Source organism: Macaca mulatta, chromosome 2 (genome assembly GCF_049350105.2).
Source record: "Macaca mulatta isolate MMU2019108-1 chromosome 2, T2T-MMU8v2.0, whole genome shotgun sequence".
NCBI lineage: Eukaryota > Metazoa > Chordata > Mammalia > Primates > Cercopithecidae > Macaca > Macaca mulatta.
This window is the reverse complement of record NC_133407.1, coordinates 1912828-1933594: the sequence shown is the minus strand read 5'-3', so window position 1 is coordinate 1933594 and position 20767 is coordinate 1912828. Positions and strand designations below refer to the sequence as shown.

At 43.1% G+C, this 20767-nt stretch overlaps 1 protein-coding gene across 2 annotated transcripts in view; it reads left to right on the top strand.

The window, feature by feature from the left end:
- UBXN7 (UBX domain protein 7) overlaps positions 1-20767 on the top strand; it is an 81543-nt gene that overhangs the window by 41445 nt on the left and 19331 nt on the right. For both annotated transcript variants that reach the window (XM_077991133.1, XM_015132580.3), the window contains 2 exons: positions 1897-2009; positions 20276-20422. In XM_077991133.1, coding sequence (XP_077847259.1) covers positions 1897-2009; positions 20276-20422 — 260 coding nt within the window. The remainder of the gene's footprint in view (positions 1-1896; positions 2010-20275; positions 20423-20767) is intronic.

Sequence of the window (20767 nt, the reverse complement as noted above, 5' to 3'; positions counted from 1 at the left end):
CAAATTCTAACCTATTTGGTTATAGAAAAATAGTAAAGGGAGATGGAGATAGTGTAGGAAATCTGGTAACTGATAAACTTAATTCGTTTGTGAATAAATACTTAAAATGCTTACTATAATAAAATAAACTGATTTCCCTCAGGATCCTGATTTCTGTCAATGAAAGGAATATATAATGAAAATGATTATTGTAAGAGATTGAAACATAGGAGAAAAAGCCATACCACCCAGAGCAGCCTATTAATATTTTGGCTACAGTTGTTTGAAATATTTTTGTGTGTAAGTTAGAATGAGAATCTTGGTCTTACAGTTTTAGAGGATCTAGTATTGATTTAGCAATGGAATCCTAGAGAAAGGACAGTTATGTTAAAAGGATATATGAGAAACCCTTGGACCATGCTTGATTTTGTGGTTTATTTATAATGAGTTCATTGAGGCACAAATAGGTCTTGTAACTTTGGAGAGAATTAATGGGGAACCTGAACTGACTCAAGTCATCTGGGGAATTCTTTGTCCTCCCAGTGGAAGGTGACAACAGTGGTCATCATCTCTACTGTTAGAATCTTTTTATTATTATTTTTATTTATTTTTAAGATGGAGGCTCACTGTATCACCCAGGCTGGAGTGTAGTAGTGCAATCTCAGCTCACTGCAACCTTTACCTCCCAGGTTCAAACGATTATCTGCCCTCAGTCTCCCGAGTAGCTGGGACTACAGGCTTGTGCCACCACGCCTGGCTAATTTTTGTATTTTTAGTAGAGACGAGGTTTCACCATGTTGCTCAGGCTGGTCTTGCACTCCTGACCTCAGGTGATCCACACGTCTCAGCCTCCCATAGTGTTGGGATTACAGGCGTTAGCCACTGTGCCTGGCCCAGAGTCTTTAAAGATTGAGAACATAGCTAAAAACAGCAGATGAGGCTGGGCGCGGTGGCTCAAGCCTGTAATCCCAGCACTTTGGGAGGCTGAGACAGGTGGATCACGAGGTCGGGAGATGAGACCATCCTGGCGAACACGGTGAAACCCCGTCTCTACTAAAAAAATACAAAAAACTAGCTGGGCGAGGTGGCGGGCGCCTGTAATCCCAGCTACTCAGGAGGCTGAGGCAGGAGAATGGCGTGAACCCGAGAGGCGGAGCTTGCAGTGAGCTGAGATCGCGCCACTGCACTCCAGCCTGGGCGACAGAGCGAGACTCCATCTCAAAAAAAAAAAAAAAAACAAAACAAAACAGCAGATGAATTTACATTGCTTTCAGAACTAGATAAATGAGGATGAAAGTTTTCCCCTATGCTTTTTGTTTTGTTTTGTGTTTTTGAGATGGAGTCTCGCTCTGTTGCCCAGGCTGGAGTGCAGTGGCACGATCTCTGCTCACTGCAACCTCTGCCTCCAGGGTTCAGGCCATTCTCCTGCCTCAGCCTCCTGAGTAGCTGGGACTACAGGTGTGCTCCACCTTGCATGACTATTTTTTGTTTGTTTGTTTGTTTGTTTTTGTACTTTTAGTTGAGACGGGGTTTCACCGTGTTAGCCAGGCTGATCTCAAACTCCTGACCTCAGGTGATCCGCCCACCCTGGCCACCCCTAGAATTATAGGCGTGAGCCACCGCACTCAGCCTCTCCCATGTTAATTAGTTTCTGAATATGTGAAGAAGTTACTTTGATTATGTGACTATTTTCAGTTAATTTTCTTTGTATCCTTGGAATAGGGAATTCCACCAAGTCTTAAGATTCCTCTTGTCTCCCTTTGCATTTTTTTTTTCAGAGTCAACATTAGATCTTTGTATTTGAGGTCAAGCCTGTTGACAGCAGTTCCTTCAATTGACAGAAGTTTTTTTTTTTTTTAATGTGATTCATGATTATTTTATGGCTAACTGAAACTTTTTCATCCTTCTGTGTTATAGTTCGGCAAGAACAAGAATTAAGAAATGGAGGAGCTATTGATAAGAAATTAACTACCCTTGCAGATCTATTCCGGCCACCCATTGATTTGATGCATAAAGGCAGCTTTGAAACAGTAAGTTGTTGGAGAGTCAGTGCCTTAACTAGGAATGCTTTTGCATTTTCAATGCCTTTTTAAAAAAATTACTTGGTTTAGAGCCAGGGTCTTGCTCTGTCATCCAGGCTGGACTGCAGTGACACAATCATAGCTCACTTTAGCCTTGAACTCTTGGACTCAAGGGATCCTCCCACCTCAGCCTCCTGAGTAGCTAGGGCTACAGGCATGTGCCACCACACTCAGCTAATTAAAAAAAAATATTTTTAGTAGAGACAGGGTCTCACTGTGTTGCCCATGCTGGTCTCGAATGCCTGGGTTCAAGCAATCTTCCCGCCTCGGCCTCCCAAAGTGTTTGGATTATAGGTGTGAGCCACTGCACCTGGCCTTCAGTGACATTTTTTATTTTTATAAGAGCAAAAAAACATGGTCAGTGTATAGGGAATTGGCATCATAATAAGTATATCTACATGATATGCCTAAAGGTTACATTGATTTACATTTCTACCAGCAATATATGAAATATATTTCTACCAGCAAGATATGAAATATGTTTCTACCAGCAGTATATGAGATTGTTTGATGAAATCCTTTTATTACCCTTGTGTGGTGTCATTTTAGAATCTTTGCCGTTTTGATAGCTTTTTAAAATATCTCACTTGTTCGTATATCTTTGACTACTACTGAGAATAGTGTGTGTGGTTTGTTAGCCATTTGTAAATTGTTGATAGGTATCTTTTGCCTAAATATTTCTGTGTGGATCCTAGTGTGTTTGAAAAGAGTGTCTCTAATTGGAGAACACATTCACCCTCAGTTCTTCTTGGTTTTATCATGACTAAACCCAAAGAAACACTTTCCAAAGTAAGTTTACTTGGTTGTCCGCTAACTTACAGACTTACTGAGGGCAGAGGCAAGATAATTTTTTTTTTTTTTTTTTTTGAGACGGAGTCTTGCTCTGTAGCCCAGGCTGGAGTACAGTGGCCGGATCTCAGCTCACTGCAAGCTCCGCCTCCCGGGTTCACGCCATTCTCCTGCCTCAGCCTCCCGAGTAGCTGGGACTACAGGCGCCTGCCCCCTCGCCCGGCTAAGTTTTTGTATTTTTAGTAGAGACGGGGTTTCACCGTGTTAGCCAGGATGGTCTCGATCTCCTGACCTCGTGATCCACCCGTCTCGGCCTCCCAAAGTGCTGGGATTACAGGCTTGAGCCACCGCGCCCGGCAAGATAATTTTTTTTAATAATCCTTGGAACCCGTTCTCGTGCATTAGGGGGAACACATTATATGTTAAATGAAGGAGTTTAGTAAAGATTTTAGATACTCTTCTGTTGTGGTGTTCACACAGCTTGCCTTTTCGTATTGAATAGCATGTTAATGCTCTTTTGAGTTACAATAGCATTTTCATAGATGTAAATCACTTAAATTTCAGTTAAGTCTTTTTTTTTTTCCTTGAGATGGAGTCTCGCCGGAGTGCAGTGGCACGATCTCAGCTCACTGCAACTTCCGCCTCCCGGGTTCAAGTAATTTTCCTGCCTCAGCCTCCTGAGTAGCTGGGACTACAGGTGCGCGCCACCATGCCTGGCTGATTTTAGAGACAGGGTTTCACCATATTAGCCAGGCTGGTCTTAAACTCCTGACCTCGTGATCCGCCCACCTCGGCCTCCCACAGTGTGGGATTACAGGTGTGAGCCACCGCGCCTGGCCTTCAGTTAAGTCTTACCTGTTAGGATCATGTAGGCCAAAGAATAACTGCAAAATGTATATCAAGCCCGACAGGTGGCATGAACTACTACTTGGGAGGCCGAGATAGGAGCATCTGTTGAGTCCAGGAGTTTGAGGCTGTAGTGTGTGATGATCGTGCCTATGAAAAGCCACTGCACTCCAGCCTGGGCAACATAGTGAGACCCTATCTTTCCCTTTTCTTTCTCTTTTTTTTTTTGAGACAGGTTCTCATTCTGTCACCTGGGATGGAGTGCAGTGGCAGAATCATGGCTCACTGCAGTCTCCAACTCATGGTCTCAATTGATCCCCTGGTCTTAACCTCCCAAATACGTAGGGCTACAGACACCCACCACCACACCTGGCCAATTTAAAAAGTATTTTGTGGAGAGGGGGGTCTTGTTGTGTTCCCCAGGCTGGTCTCAAATTCCTGGTGTCAAGTGATCCTTCTGCCTTGGTTCCCAAAGTGCTGGGATTACAGACATGAGCTGAGACCCCATTTCTTAAACAACCGATGTATATCAGCTGTATACATTTGAACATGTTATGATTGTATTTTTAAAAAATTTGGCCGGGTGCGGTGGCTCAAGCCTGTAATCCCAGCACTTTGGGAGGCCGAGATGGGCGGATCACGAGGTCAGGAGATCGAGACCATCCTGGCTAACACGGTGAAACCCCGTCTCTACTGAAAATACGAAAAACTAGCCGGGCGAGGTGGCGGGCGCCTGTAGTCCCAGCTACTCCAGAGGCTGAGGCAGGAGAATGGCGTAAACCCGGGAGGCGGAGCTTGCAGTGAGCTGCGATCCGGTCACTGCACTGCAGCCTGGGCGACAGAGCGAGACTCAGTCTCAAAAAACAACAACAACAACAACAACAACAACAACAACAAAAAAAAAAAAATTTGTCCTTCGATATGCTTTTACACTGTCATACATGAAGTGTTTAGGAGAAGGAATTTCATTGTTAGCTTGTGTGTTAGTTTGCTTGCATTGCCAGAAAGGAATCCCTGAGACTGGGCAATTCATAAAGAAAAAGATATTATTTTGACTGACGTTTCTACAGGCTCTATAGAAAACATGGTGCTGACATCTGCTTCTGGTGAGGCCTCAGGAAGCTTGCAGTCATGGCAGAAGGCAAAGGGGAAGCCGGTGTAACACATGGTACGAGGAACAAGGGGTCAAGCCATTCACGAGGGGTCCGCCCCCATGACCCAGACACCACCTATGAGGCCCCACCCCTAACACTGGGGATTACATTTTAGTATGAGATTTGGAGGGGACAAATGTCCAAACCATATCAGCGTGCTCTCCAGTTTCAATTTTCTGAATCAGAAAACCATGAAAGTGGTTTGGCTGCATGGAAAAGAAAACCCAAATGATGATAATTTGACGAAACAGTGATGGGTTTTTGTCAGTAATAAGCTTAGAGTTGAAGAAATTATTGGTGTTCGTTCATAATTTCAAAGATGTCAGGTTAGATGTCTCCTCAGTTTTCTTCATCTTTCCCTCATGGTCTCAACATGGCAGCTGCCTGTTCTTCCTAGTATTCTGGTGATAATACAGACATTGAGACAGAGAAAATAGCAGCAAGATGAAAGGCAGAAAAGGATCTCAGTTTGTTTTGGCATGTTTTCTGTTTTTATTAGCTTCTGAGTTGCTCCAGGACGTGATGCAGTAACTAAGCTTGATTTAATTTGGTCACTTTGGAGTGAAGAAGCAGTTACTCTTCTGCTTGCTCATTAAGGGAAAATAGGAATCTCTTTTGATGTTGTCCCCTGAATTGTAGGTTATATCACCTTTTTTGCCTTGTATTTCATGGCCTGTGTTTACCGCAGTCTTTTTTTTTTTCACTGATAATATTATGCTTAACCATCTGCAAGATTTTAAATGAAATAAACATTCCCTTCCAAAAGCAGGTATTTCATTATGGTTAATGATACATGTATTAGTTTTATAAAAATTAGGGAGATAACATGCAAAATTAAGTCATTGAAGTTTAGAAAGATAAATGTTAAAAATTAGAGGGATACTCTTTGGCTGACCAAGGAGGGCCCATAGGTTTGTTCCTCAATATTAGATGTGAATGTGAGCCACAGTTTTGCAAGTTTAGAAACTAGTGTAACTAGAGGTAGATCATGTTCAAGGATTCTTTCTGGCTCATGCTAACCAGATGAGAGAGAACGATTAATTCACTTGTTCACTCAATGCATATTTATTGAGTCCTTGTGTTGCAGGATCTAGTTTTAGGTGATGGAGAGTAAAGGTTTGACTGCATGTGAGAGAGACCAGGAAAAAAACAAACAGTAGCTTATTTATGTATTTATTTATTTAATTATACTTTAAGTTCTAGGGCATATGTGCACAATGTGCAGGTTTGATCCATAGGTATACATATGCCTTGTTGGTTTGCTGCCCCATCAACTCGTCATCTATATTAGGTATTTCTCCTAATGCTATCCCTCTCCCAGCCCCCCAGCCCCCGACAGGCTCCGGTGTGTGATGTTCCCTGCCCTGTGTCCAAGTGATCTCATTGTTCACTACCCACCTATAAGTGAGATCATGGCGGTGTTTGGTTTTCTGTCCTTGCAATAGTTTCTCAGAATGATGGTTTCCAGCTTCATCCATGTCCCTGCAAAGGACATGAACTCATCCCTTTTTTATGGCTGCATAGTATTCCATGGTGTATATGTGCCACATTTTCTTAATGCAGTCTCTCATTGATGGACATTTGGGTTGGTTCCATGTCTTTGCTATTGTGAATAGTGCTGCAGTAAACATACGTGTACATGTGTCTTTATAGTAGCATGATTTATAATCCTTTGGGTATATACCCAGTAATAGGATTGCTGGGTCAAATGATAATTCTAGTTCTAGATCCTTGAGGAATCACCACACTGTCTTCCACAATGGTTGAACTAATTTACACTACCATCAACAGTGTAAAAGTATTCCTGTTTCTCCACATCCTCTCCAGCATCTGTTGTTTCCTGACTTTTTAATGATCGCCATTCTAACTGGTGTGAGATGGTATCTCATTGTGGTTTTGATTTGCGTTCCTCTGATGACCAGTGATGATGAGCATTTTTTCATGTGTCTGTTGGCTGCGTAGATGTCTTCTTTTGAGAAGTGTCTGTTCATATCCTTTGCCCACTTTTTGATGGGGTTGTTTGTTTTTTTTCTTGTAAATTCATTTTAGTTTTTTTGTAGATTCTGGATATTAGCCCTTTGTCAGATGGGTAGATTGAAAAAATTTTCTTCCATTCTATAGGTTGCCTGTTCACCCTAATGGTAGTTTCTTTTGCTGTGCAGAAGCTCTTTTGTTTAATTAGATCCCATTTGTCTATTTTGGCTTTTGTTGCCATTGCTATTGGTGTTTTAGTCATGAAGTCTTTGTCCATGCCTATGTCCTGAATGGTATTGCCTAGGTTTTCTTCTAGGGTTTTTATGATTTTAGGTCTAACATTTAAGTCTTTAATCCATCTTGAATTAATTTTTGTATAAGGTGTAAGGAAGGGGTCTAGTTTCAGCTTTCTACCTATGGCTAGCCAGTTTTCCCAGCACCATTTATTAAATGGAATGCTTTTATTATTCAAGGGAATCCTTTCCCCATTTCTTGTTTTTGTGAGGTTTATCAAAAGATTAGATGGTTGTAGATGTGTGGTGCTATTTCCGAGGGCTCTGTTCTGTTCCACTGATCTATATAATCTGTTTTGGTACCAGTACCATGCTGTTTTGGTGACTGTAGCCTTGTCGTATGGTTTGAAGTCAGGTAGCGTGATGCCTCCAGCTTTGTTCTTTTTGCTTAGGATTGTCTTGGCAATGCGGGCTCTTTTTTGGTTCCATATGAATTAAAGTAGTTTTTTCCAATTCTGTGAAGAAAGTCGTTGGTAGCTTGATGGGGATGGCATTGAATCTATAAATTATGTTGGGCAGTATGGCCATTTTCACAGTATTGATTCTTCCTATCCATGAGCATGGTATGTCCTTCCATTTGTTTGTGTCCTCTTTTATTTCACTGAGCAGTGGTTTGTAGTTCTCCTTGAAGAGGTCCTTTACATCCCTTGTAAGTTGGATTCCTAGGTATTTTATTCTCTTTGAAGCAATTGTGAATGGGAGTTCACTCATGATTTGGCTCTTTGTTTGTCTGTTAATGGTGTATAGAATGCTTGTGATTTTTGCACATTAATTTTGTATCCTAAGACTTTGCTGAAGTTGCTTACCAGCTTAAGGAGATTTTGGGCTGAGATGATGGGGTTTTCTAAATGTACGATCATGTCATCTGCAAACAGGGACAATTTGACTTCCTCATTTCCTAATTGACTACCCTTTATAAATTTGTCTTGCCTGATTGCCCTGGCCAGAACTTCCAACACTCTGTTGAATAGGAGTGGTGAGAGAGGGCATCCTTGTCTTGTGCTGGTTTTCAAAGGGAATGCTTCCAGTTTTTGCCCATTCAGTGTGATATTGGCTGTGGGTTTGTCATAAATAGCTCTTATTATTTTGAGATACGTTCCATCTGTACCTAGTTTATTGAGAGTTTTTAGCGTGAAGGGCTGTTGAATTTTGTCAAAGGCCTTTTCTGCATCAATTGAGATGATCATATGGTTTTTGTCATTGGTTCTGTTTATGTGATGGATTATGTTTATTGATTTGCATATGTTGAACCTGCCTTGTATCCCAGAGATGAAGCCGACTTGATCATAGTGGATAAGCTTTTTGATATGCTGCTGGATTCGGTTTGCCAGTATTTTTTTGAGGATTTTCGCATCAATGTTCATCAGGGATGTTGGTCTAAAATTATCTTTTTTTGTTGTGTCTCTGCCAGGCTTTGGTATCAGGATGATGTTGGCCTCATAAAATGAGTTAGGGAGGATTCCCTCTTTTTCTGTTGATTGGAATAGTTTCAGAAGGAATGATACCAGCTCCTCCTTGTACCTCTGGTAGAATTTGGCTATGAATCCATCCGGTCCTGGACTTTTTTTGGTTGATAGACTATTAATTATTGCCGCAATTTCAGAGCCTGTTACTGGTCTATTCAGAGATTCAGCTTCTTCTTCTAGATTTTCTAGTTTATTTGCATAGAGGTGTTTATAGTATTCTCTGATGGTAGTTTGTATTTCTGTGGGATTGGTGGTGATATCCCCTTGATCATTTTTTATTGCGTCTATTTGATTCTTCTCTCTCTTCTTTATTCTTGTTAGCGGTCTATCAATTTTGTTGGTCTTTTCAAAAAACCAGCTCCTGGATTCATTGATTTTTTTTTGCAGGGTTTTTTGTGTCTCTGTCTCTTTCAGTTCTGCTCTGATCTTAGTTATTCCTGGCCTTCTGCTAGCTTTTGAAAGTGTTTGCTCTTGCTACTCTAGTTCTTTTAATTGTGATGTTAGGGTGTCAATTTTAGATCTTTCCTCTTGTGGGCATTTAGTGCTATAAATTTCCTCTACACACTACTTTAAATGTGTCTCAGAGATTCTGGTATGTTGTTTCTTTGTTCTCATTGGTTTCAGGGAACATCTTTATTTCTGCCTTCATTTCGTTATTTACCCAGCAGTCATTTAGGAGCAGGTTGTTCAGTTTCCATGTAGTTGTGCAGTTTTGAGTGAGTTTCTTAATCCTGAGTTCTAATTTGATTGTGCTGTGGTCTGAGAGACAGTTTGTTATGATTTCTGTTCTTTTACATTTTCTGAGGAGTGCTTTACTTCCAACTATGTGGTCAATTTTGGAATAAGTGCAATGTGGTGCTGAGAAGAATGTATATTCTGTTGATTTGGGGTGGAGAGTTCTGTAGATGTCTATTAGGTCTGCTTGTTGCAGAGCTGAGTTCAGGTCCTGGATATCCTTGTTAACGTTCTGTCTCATTAATCTGTCTAATATTGACAGTGGGGTGTTAAATTCTCCCATTATTATTGTGTGGGAGTCTAAGTCTCTTTGCAGGTCTCTAAGGACTTGCTTTATGAATCTGGGTGCTCCTGTGTTGGGTGCATATCTGTTTAGGATAGTCAGCTCTTTTTGTTGAATTGACCCCGTTACCATTATGTAATGGCCTTCTTTGTCTCTTTTGATCTTTGTTGGTTTAAAGTCTGTTTTATCAGAGACTAGGATTGCAACCCCTGTGTTTTTGTTTTTTTTTTTTTTGCTTTCCATTTGCTTGGTAGATCTTCCTCCATCCCTTTATTTTGAGCCTGTTTGCGTCTTTGCACGTGAGATGGGTCTCCTGAATACAGCACACTGATGGGTCTTGACTCTATCCAATTTGCCAGTCTGTGTCTTTTAATTGGGGCCTTTAGCCCATTTACATTTAAGGTTAAGATTGTTGTGTGTGAATATGATCCTGTCATTATGATATTAGCTGGTTATTTTGCTCGTTAGTTGGTGCATTAGTGCTTCCTTTAGGAGCTCTTGTAGGGCAGGCCTGGTGGTGACAAAATTTCAGCATTTGCTTGTGTGTAACAGATTTTATTTCTCCTTCACTTATGAAGCTTAGTTTGGCTGGATATGAAATTTTGGGTTGAAAATTCTTTTCTTTAAGAATGTTGAATATTGGCCCCCACTCTCTTCTGGCTTGTAGGGTTTCTGCTGAGAGATCTGCTGTTAGTCTGATGGGCTTCCCTTTGTGGGTAACTTGACCTTTCTCTCTGGCTGCCCTTAACACTTTTTCCTTCATTTCAATCTTGGTGAATCTGACAGTTGATGTGTTTTGGGGTTGCTCTTCTCGAGGAGTATCTATGTAGTGGTCTCTGTGTTTCCTGAAATTGAATGTTGGCCTGCCTTCCTAAGTTGGGGAAGTTCTCCTGGATAATATCCTGAAGAGTGTTTTCCAACTCGATTCCATTCTCCCCATCACTTTCAGGTACACCAATCAAACGTAGATTTGGTCTTTTCACATAGTCTCATATTTCTTGGAGGCTTTGTTTGTTTCTTTTTACTTTTTTCTCTAACCTTGTCTCCTCGCTTTATTTCAGTAATTTGATCTTCAATCACTGATACCCTTTCTTCCACTTGATCAAATCAGCTATTGAAGCTTATGCATGTGTCACGAAATTCTCATGCCATGGTTTGCACCTCCATCAGGTCACTTAAGGCCTTCTCTACACTGTTTATTCTAGTTAGCCATTCGTCTAATCTTTTTTCAAGGTTTTTAGCTTCCTTGCAATGGGTCCGAACATCCTCCTTTAGCTCGGAGAAGTTATAACCGACCTTCTGAAGCCTACTTCTGTCAACTTGTCAAAGTCATTCTCCGTCCAGCTTTGTTCTGTTGCTGGCGAGGTGCTGCGATCCTTTGGAGGAGAAGAGGCACTCTGATTTTTAGAATTTTCAGCTTTTCTGCTCTGGCTTCTCCTCATCTTTGTGGTTTTATCTACCTTTGGTCTTTGATGTTGGTGACCTACAGATGGGGTTTTGGTGTACATGACCTTTTTTTTGATGTTGATGCTGTTGCTTTCTGTTTGTTAGTTTTCCTTTTAACAGGTCCTTGAGCTGTAGGTCTGTTGGAGTTTGCTGGAGTTCCACTCCAGACCCTGTTTGCCTGGGTATCACTAGTGGAGGCTGCAGAACAGCAAATATTGCTGCCTGATCCTACCTCTGGAAGCTTCGTCCCAGAGGGGCAGCCGCCTATATGACGTGTCTGTTGGCCCCTACTGGGAGGTGTCTCCCAGTTAGGCTACATGAGGGTCAGGGACCCACTTGAGGAGGCAGTCTGTCCTTGCTCAGCACTCAAATGTCATGCTGGGAGAACCACTGCTCTCTTCAGAGCTGTCAGACAGGGATGTTTAAGTCTGCAGAAGTTGTCTGCTGCCTTTTGTTCTGCTATGCCCTGCCCACAGAGGTGGAGTTTAGGGGCAGTAGGCCTTGTTGAGCTCTGCCCAGTTGGAGCTTCCCAGCCACTTTGTTTACCTGTTCAAACCTCAGCAATGGCGGACGCCCCTCCCCCAGCCAGGCCTCCTCCTTGCAGACTGCCACGCTAGCAGTGAGCAAGGCTCCGTGGGCGTGGGACCCACTGAGCCAGGCACGGGAGAGAATCACCTTGTCTGCCGCTTGCTAAGACCTTGGGAAAAGCACAGTGTTTGGGGGGAGTGCCCCGTTTTCAGTGTTTGGGGGGAGTGCCCCGTTTTCAGTGTTTGGGGGGAGTGCTCCGTTTTCAGTGTTTGGGGGGAGTGCCCCGTTTTCAGTGTTTGGGGGGAGTGCCCCGTTTTCAGTGTTTGGGGGGAGTGCCCCGTTTTCAGTGTTTGGGGGGAGTGCCCCGTTTTCAGTGTTTGGGGGGAGTGCCCCGTTTTCAGTGTTTGGGGGAGTGCCCCGTTTTCAGTGTTTGGGGGGAGTGCTCCGTTTTCAGTGTTTGGGGGGAGTGCCCCGTTTTCAGTGTTTGGGGGGAGTGCTCCGTTTTCAGTGTTTGGGGGGAGTGCCCCGTTATCAGTGTTTGGGGGGAGTGCCCCGTTTTCAGTGTTTGGGGGCAGTGCCCCGTTTTTCCAGGAAGTCTGTCGCGGCTGCCCTTGGCTAGGAAAGGGAAATCCTCCAACCCCTTGTGCTTCCCGGGTGAGGTGATGCCCTGCGCTGCTTCAGCTCGCCCTCTGTGGGCTGCACCCACTGGCCAACCAGTCCCAGTGAGGTGAACCAGGTACCTCAGTTGGAAATGCAGAAATCATCCGTCTCTGCGTTGATCACGCCGGGAGCTGCAGATGGAGCTGTTCCTGTGCGGCCGTCTTGGAATGTCCCACCACAAACAGCAGCTTCAGAGCTTCGGCAGGTGGAGTCCAGACCGTCAGCAGGACTTGCTCTGTGAAGTGATCGGAGCTGCAGAATTTTTTCTGTCTTGCTCTGCCATCCCCTGTGTCTTGCTTTCCCTTGTCTGCATGATTCAAGTTGGCCTACCACCACATTTGCTTACTAAACGGCGTGGAAGGCTGCTCTGCCTGTGGAGTAACCGTTCTTCATTCCTTCACATTCTTAATAAACCTGCTTTCACTTTATAGACTCGCCCTGAATTCTTTCCTGTGCTAGGTCCAAGAACCCTGTCTTGGGATCTGGGTCTGGACCCCTTTCTGGTAACATCGTTCTGGCAACCACAGAAGGGTCAATACTGAGGAAACCCCCAACCCAAAGGCTAACTTTGATGCCATCTTCTGTTGGGACTCGAGTTACAAATGGTGCTCGCCATACAGATGCTTTCAGACTGAGGTTCTGTCTGTTCTGAATGCAAGAGGTCTAATAGGCAGGAATATCACCATCCCTGTCAAGCATGAAGAAGTCACAGAGGATGAATCTTTCTCCCTCTGCAACCCTTAGGATTAAGGGTTCTCTTAAAGGGAGGGAGGAACTGTCAGAAGCATTTAAAACAGAGTGAGTCCATTTTTTTTTTTTTTTTTTTTGAGACGGAGTCTCGCTTTGTCGCCCGGGCTGGAGGCAGTGGCCAGATCTCAGCTCACTGCAAGCTCCGCCTCCCGGGTTTACGCCATTCTCCTGCCTCAGCCTCCCATGTAGCTGGGACCACAGGCGCCGCCACCTCGCCCAGCTAGTTTTTTGTATTTTTTAGTAGAGACGGGGTTTCGCCGTGTTAGCCAGGATGGTCTCGATCTCCTGACCTCATGATCCACCCGTCTTGGCCTCCCAAAGTGCTGGGATTACAGGCTTGAGCCACCGCGCCCGGCCAGCGACTCCATTTTGAATAGGGGCTCGGTAAGATAAGGCTGAGACCTAGTGGGCTGCATTCCCAGATGGTTAGACATTCTAAGTCATGGGATGAGATAGGAGGTCAGCACAAGAAACTGATCACGAAGACAGGGCTGATGAAACGTGTTGCAGTAAAGAAGTCGGCCAAAATCCACCAAAACCAACATGGCAATGAGAGTGACCTGGTCATGCTCACTGCTCCACTCCCACCAGCGCTCTGGAAGTTTACAGATGCCATGGCAACATCAGGAAGTTGCCCTATATCCTCTAAAAAGGGGGTCGAGCCCTCAGTTCCTGGAACTGCCCAACCTTTTCCTGGAAAACTCATAAGTAATCCACTCCTTGATTAGCATATAATCAAGAAATAAACATAAAAATTGGCAACCAGCAGCCCTTGGGCTGCTCTGCCTCTGGAATAGCCCTAGTTTATTCCTTTACTTTCTTAATAAACTTGCTTCACTTAAAAAAAATAAATAAACAGCATGGAAGAGGGAAGCGCTGATAAGGGTACACATTTCCCTTTAAAGGAACAACCTATGTACACAGCATTTCTATTACATTCCATCTACTATAATTTGGCAGCATAGCTACACCCATTTGCAAGGGATACTAGGAAATCCAGATGCTTAGTTAAACATTGGAGGTTTTATAAGTAAGAGGGACAAGGGGAGAATGGGTTATAAGCAGTTTGGTACCAATAAGCAGTTTCTGCCACAGGGAGATAGTGGTAAATTATATAAAACCCTTGCCATTGTAGTGTTTATAATCTAGTAGGAGAAACAGACTATAAACAATGTAAAACAAACATACACAAACACATATATAATAACCGTGAATACATATGTGTATCTTTGATGGAGAGAGAGTGTGACATTCATTTCAAGTTATAGTAGTTGCTTGGAGAAAGAATAAAATATGCCAGGACGCAGTGACTCATGCCTGTACCAATCCTAGCAGTTTGGTGGGAGGCTGAAGGGAGTAGATCACTTGAGCCCAGGAGTTCAAGAGCAGCCTGGGCAATATGGTGGAACCCTGTCTCTACAAAAAAATAGAAAAAAATCAGCTGGACATGGTGGGTGCAGACCTGTGGTCCCAGCTATTCAGGAGGCTGAGGTGGGAGGATCGCTTGAGCCCAGGAGGCTGAGGCTGCAGTGAGCTGTGGTGGTGCCATTGCCTTCCACCCTCAGCAACACAGTGAGACCCTGTCTCAAAAGAAAAAGAAAAAGAAGGAGAATAAAATACAATAAGGGAAGGAGAGAGGGGGGCTGGTTTTTGTTTGTTCAGGGCCATTTTATGTGTGTGGTCTGAATTGAGTTAAGCATCTGGAAATTTGTAGCGTCCTTTGCAAGTAGATGTGTCCATGTTGCCAAATTCTGTGTCTTCTTACAGCTAAATTGAAAGCCAGGTTGATTTCATAGGTTCCACATGTGTTTGTAATTGTGAGGAGAAAGGACTGTATTAGGAAGATTAGAGAAGATTTCTGAAAGGGTGAGATATGAATAGAAACCTTAGTGAAGCGAGGGAATACGAACGGTGGGGAGGTCTGAGGGAAGAGTAGATAATACAGTGTGGACATACTGATGCTGGAAAGAGCTGGCACAGTCAAGAAAACCAGCTGAGTGAGCCAAACACTGAGGCCAAATGGTCTGACCTGGGCAAGGGAACGTTTCCTTTGTCTTCTTTCCCCACCGTCCTGTGAGCTGTGTGAACACAGGGACTTCGTTTTCTTGACTGTTGTGTCCACAGGGCCTAAAACAGTTCAATTAGCCTTGATGAAATCGTGATTGTGCCAGAAAGAATATTGTGTAGAAAGAATAGGAATAATTTCTGTAATCCTCCCTCCCTCCCTCCCTCCCTCCCTCCCTTCCTCCCTTCCTTCTTCCCTTCCTTCCTTCCTCCCTCCCTCCCTCCCTCCCTCCCTCTCTTCCTTCTTCCCTCCCTCCCTCCCTCCCTCCCTCTCTCCCTCCCTCCCTTCCTCCTTCCCTCCCTCCCTCCCTCCCTCCCTCCCTCCCTCCCTCCCTTCCTCCCTCCCTCCCTCCCTTCCTCCCTCCCTCCCTTCCTTCTTCCCTCCCTCCCTCCCTCCCTTCCTCCCTCCCTTCTTCCCTCCCTCCCTTCCTTCCTTCCTCCCTCCCTCCCTCCCTCCCTTCCTTCCTCCCTCCCTCCCTCCCTCCCTCCCTTCCTTCCTCCCTCCCTCCCTTCCTTCTTCCCTCCCTCCCTCCCTCCCTTCCTCACGATCTAAGCTCACTGCAGCCCCAACTTCTGGGCTCAAGTGATCTGCCCACCTCAGCCCCCCAAGTAGTTGGGATTATGGGCACATGCCACCATGCCTGGCTAAATTTTGTATTTTTTGTAGAGATGAGGTTTTGCCATGTTGCCCAGGTTGGTCTTGAACTCCTGAGCTCCAATGGTCAACCGGCCTTGGCCTCCCAGAGTTCTGGGATTACCGGTGTGAGCCACGGAACCCGGCCAATATTTCTAATTTCATGAGAGAAAAAAAACCCCACATTTTAAATTGGTATCCCATTACATGTGCACCTAGCCCTAAGAGTATTTTGTTAATTTCAAAAGTATTTAGTATAAATGCAAGTTAAAATATGTAGCCGAAAATGTGAAGAAGAGCCTACTTAGTAACTAATTTTTTTTTTCTTTTTCTTTTTCTTTTTTGACAGAGTCTTGCTCTGTCACCCAGGCAGGAGTGCAGTGGCGTGATCTCGACTCACTGCAACCTCCGCCTCCTGGGTTCAAGCGATTCTCCTGCCTCACCCTCCCAAGTAGCTGCGACTACAGGCACACACCACCACTCCCAGCTAATTTTTGTAATTTTAGTAGAGACAGGGTTTCACCATATTGGTCAAGCTGGTGTCAAACTCCTGACCTCAGGTGATCCACCCACCTCGGCCTCCCAAAGTGCTGGGATTACAGGAGTGAGCCACCACGCCTGGCAATATATAACATTTTTCTGATTAAACTTATATATTGTTTACATTTAACTTTATTCAAATTAGACAAATCATTGAAATTTATAAAATGAATAAGGAAAAATGAAATTGTAATTTCCATTTCCATAAAAAAGTACTGTGTATATTTTAATATATTTTCTTCTTGACTTTATGCATATATATTTACTGAAACATACTAAATTTGTTCAAATCGTACATTTTCGTTTCTTTTTTTGAGGCAGTCTTGCCCTGTTGCTCAGGCTGGAGTGCAGTGGCATGATCCCAGCTCACTGCAACCTCTGATTCAAGCAATTCTTGTGCCTCAGCTACCCAAGTAGATGGGATTACAGGCATGCACCTCCACCCTCGTCTAATTTTAGTGTTGTTAGTAGAGATGAGGTTTCGCCGTGTTGGCCAGGCTGGTCTGGAACTCTTGGGCTCAAATGATTGGCCCACCTCGGCCTCCCAAAGTGTTGGGATTGCAGGCGTGAGCCACCGCGCCCGGCCTTCCTGATCTGACTGGTACTGGGAGAGATGTTGGTCTCCCACTGTTTTACTCTGGGGTCTCCATTATAATGGCTTTGAAATGTTGATTCAGAACAGCCTAATCCATTCCAAGGATTCCAGTAATCTTCTTTCATGATAATCTTCTTCCATGAGGAGATTATTTTTCTCATGGCCCATTCTCACCTCCAGTCCTTGACTCACATAATTGGTATACTTAGATTTTTTTTTAAGACTCTCTCTTTTTAAATTGTATATATTTAATTATTTTAAATCTTTTTAGAGATGGGGTCTTACTGTGTTGCCCAGGGTGGTCTCGAACTCCTTGCCTTAAGCAATCCTCATGTCTTGGCCTCCCAAGGCAGTGGGATTATAGGTGTGAGCCACTGCTCCAGCCTACTGTACATATTTAAGATGTATAACATGAAGAATAGTAAAATGATTACTACAGTCAAGCAAAGTAACCTATCCTTACCTTCCATAATTGTCTTTTTACTGGTATGTGTGTGGTAAGAGCACCTAATAACCTACTCTGAGCACATTTTCAGTGTATAAGACATTATTATTAAGTATAGTCCTCGGTTGTACATGAGCGCTCTAGACTTATTCAAGACTCTTTTTTCTTTTCTTTTCTTTTCTTTCTTCTTTTTTTTTTTTTTTGAGGCAGAGTCTCACTCTGTTGCCTAGGCTGGAGTACAATGGCACGATCTCGGCTCACTGCAACCTCTGCTGCCCAGGTTCAAGCAATTCTCCTGCCTCAGCCTCCTGAGAAGCTGGGATCACAGGCGCCCACCACCACGTCTGGCTAATTTTTGTATTTTTAGTAGAAACGGGATTTCACCATGTTGGTCAGGCTGGTCTTGAACTCCTGACCTCAGGTGATCCACCTGCCTCGGCCTCCCAAAGTGGTGGGATTACAGGTGTGAGCCACTGCACCCGGCCTATTCAAGACTCTTTTATTCCCTCCCAATATTGTTGTTTTGTTTGAAAATTGTGTCTTTGGACCCTCCCTTTTAGCAGTAACAACTTTTTAACAGTATCTTCAGTGTGGTTAGTATCATTTCCAAGTTTCTTTTGCTAGTATTAGGTTTCTCCCCCATTGGAAGCCTCATGAAGGCAGGAATTTTTATGTTTTAGAACTGCTATAACTTCAGTGTCTCTAACTGTATCTGAAACATGATGAGTACTCAGTATTTGTTGAATGAATAAATCTGAGCTAATGAAAGCATGAATGTGAGTAAACAAATTTTTAAAAGCACACACACACACAAAAGACTCTTCCATTTTAAACTCTGGACCTTTATTCGTTTTCAGTTTTGTAAATTTTTTTCTTGTCAGTGTTTTTGGGGCAGACTTCTGTAAATTTATGCTGTTATAGGAATATATGCTCTCTAGTCTGTCTCTAGAATGTATGGTCATTTTTCCGTTTATTTTCAAATACTGTTTCTGTAGTTAAAGCAGCTTAATTATTCATTTATCATTCACTTTTTAAATCTTTGTCCTATAAGGAAGTAAATGGAAATATTCCTTCCTATAAGCAAGAAATTATTATATTTGTATATTTTAAAATAAGCCTTTGACCAGTTAAATGCAGCTTCCTGGCTCAATATAAGGATATTTCTTTTTAGACCTTGGGTTTTCACCCATGGAATCAGTAAGCAAATATTAGAAGATCATATATTCTGGGGCTGAGTGGGGTGACTGACACCTGTAATCCCAGGACTTTTGGAGGCCAGGGCAGGAGGATCATTTGAGGTTAGGTGTTCCAAACCAGCCTGGCCAACATAGTGAAACCCCCATCTCTACAAAAAATGTAAACAACAAAAAAAGAAAATAATTTATTCTGGGGGATTCATACAAAAAATGCTATTTGTGAGATGATGTTAACTTTCTTAAAACAGAAGATATTCTCCGTCTTACATTTTTCAATACCCACAAAATGATGTCCAGTGTGTTCTTGGATTGTTATTACACCAAATTCATTGATTCGTAAGATTTTCCCATGTCACACTGATTTGGAGAAGAATATTGTTCTAGGATAAAGTTATTCCAAAACTGTGGTTTCGTGTCACTGTTCTTTCCTAGGCAGAGATTTGAGGCAGCATTTATTTGCTCATTTGCTTTTCTGCCATTGTTTTCCACTCAGCAGCATTTCATGGGTCTTTATGCTGACAAGGGACTGACAGGCAAAAGGCACACACTAATGATTGATATATTGATATTTGTGGTACGAATCGTAGAGTTGTTTGGGGATCATTCTCAAACATTCTTTGACCTTGTAATCCCAATTTTTGAAATCTGCTCCTAGGAAGACAACTCTTAAGAGAAAAAACTCTCAGCAGTTTTTACTAAAATGTTTAGGGTGATTCTCCAATATAGCAAATATGCCTAATAATTAAGATTAATATGATGTTTAAAAATGTTCCAGAAATGATGTTGAAGAAAACAAAATAAAATATGCACACCAATTGCTTTCATTAAAAAGAAGTATATTTGGCTGGGCACAGTGGCTCACACCTGTAATCCCAGCACTTTGGGAGGCTGAGATGGGTGCCTCACCTGAGGTCAGGAGTTCGAGATCAGCCTGGCCAACATGGTGAAACCCCGTCTCTCTACTAAAAATATATAAAAAATTAGGCATGTTAGCACAGACGTGTAATCCCAGCTACTCGGTAGGCTAAGGCAGGAAAATCACTTGAACCTAGTAGGTGGAGGTTGCAGTGAGCCGAGACCGTGCCATTGTGCTCCAACCTGGGCAATAAGAGCGAAACACGTCTCAAAAAAAAAAAAAAAAAATTTTGTTGATGGAGGTTGCAAGAGAATAAAATTATGTGACTTGATCTTAAGTTTGTTGAATCCTTTTCGGGTAAAGATGTTTAAACATACATTAAAAATTTAGCCATTACCGGGCATGGTGGGTCACACCTGTAATTCCAGCACTTTGGGAGGCCAAGGTGGACGGGTCATTTGAGGTCAGAAGTTTGAGACCAGCCTGGCCAACATGTTGATATCCCGTCTCTACTAAAAATACAAAAATTAGCCAGGCATGTTGGGGCACGCCTTTAATCCCAACTACTTAGGAGGCTGAAGCAGGAGAATCACTTGAACTCAGGAGGTGGAGGTTGTGGTGAGCTAAGACTGCACCACTGCACTCCAACCTGGGCAATAGTTAGACTTTGTCTCAAGAAAAAAAAAGAAAGAAAGAAAGAAAAAGATCAGCCATTGTAACAGATAACTGGATAAAAGAGAAATGAGTTAATTTAAATTTGAGAAGTGCTTGAAATGGACAGTATAGTTATACATGCATATGCAAAGTAAATATATAGAATATATAAATACTGAAAACTCTAGATGTTATATCTGGGCAAAAACTTAGTATTTTTAGTGAAAGACAACCTCTGAACAACTATGGAAACATCTGTCACCAAGTAGAAATTATTTCTAACAAATGTGTAACTTTACTTTTGCAGGCCAAAGAGTGTGGCCAGATGCAAAATAAGTGGCTGATGATAAACATTCAAAATGTGCAAGACTTTGCCTGTCAGTGCCTCAACCGCGACGTGTGGAGCAACGAAGCTGTGAAGAATATTATCCGGGAACATTTCATTTTCTGGCAGGTGAGAAGGAGAGTTAATCAGAAGTTTTGTAGAATTTTACTTTTGTAGTGTGGGATGTTGAGGGAAAGGAATTGGGTTATAATGAATTAAGACATTTAAAAAAGGTAAAACCGGCTGGGGGCAGTAGCTTACGCCTGTAATCCTAGCACTTTGGGAGGCTGAGGCCGGCGGATCACCTGAGGTCAGGAGTTCGAGACCAGCCTGGCCAACACGGTGAAACCCCGTCTCTACTAAAAATACAAAAAATTAGCCAGGCGTGGTGGCGGGCGCCTATAATCCCAGCTACTCGAGAGGCTGAGGCAGGAGAATCACTTAAACCCAGGGAGTGGAGATTTCAGTGAGCCA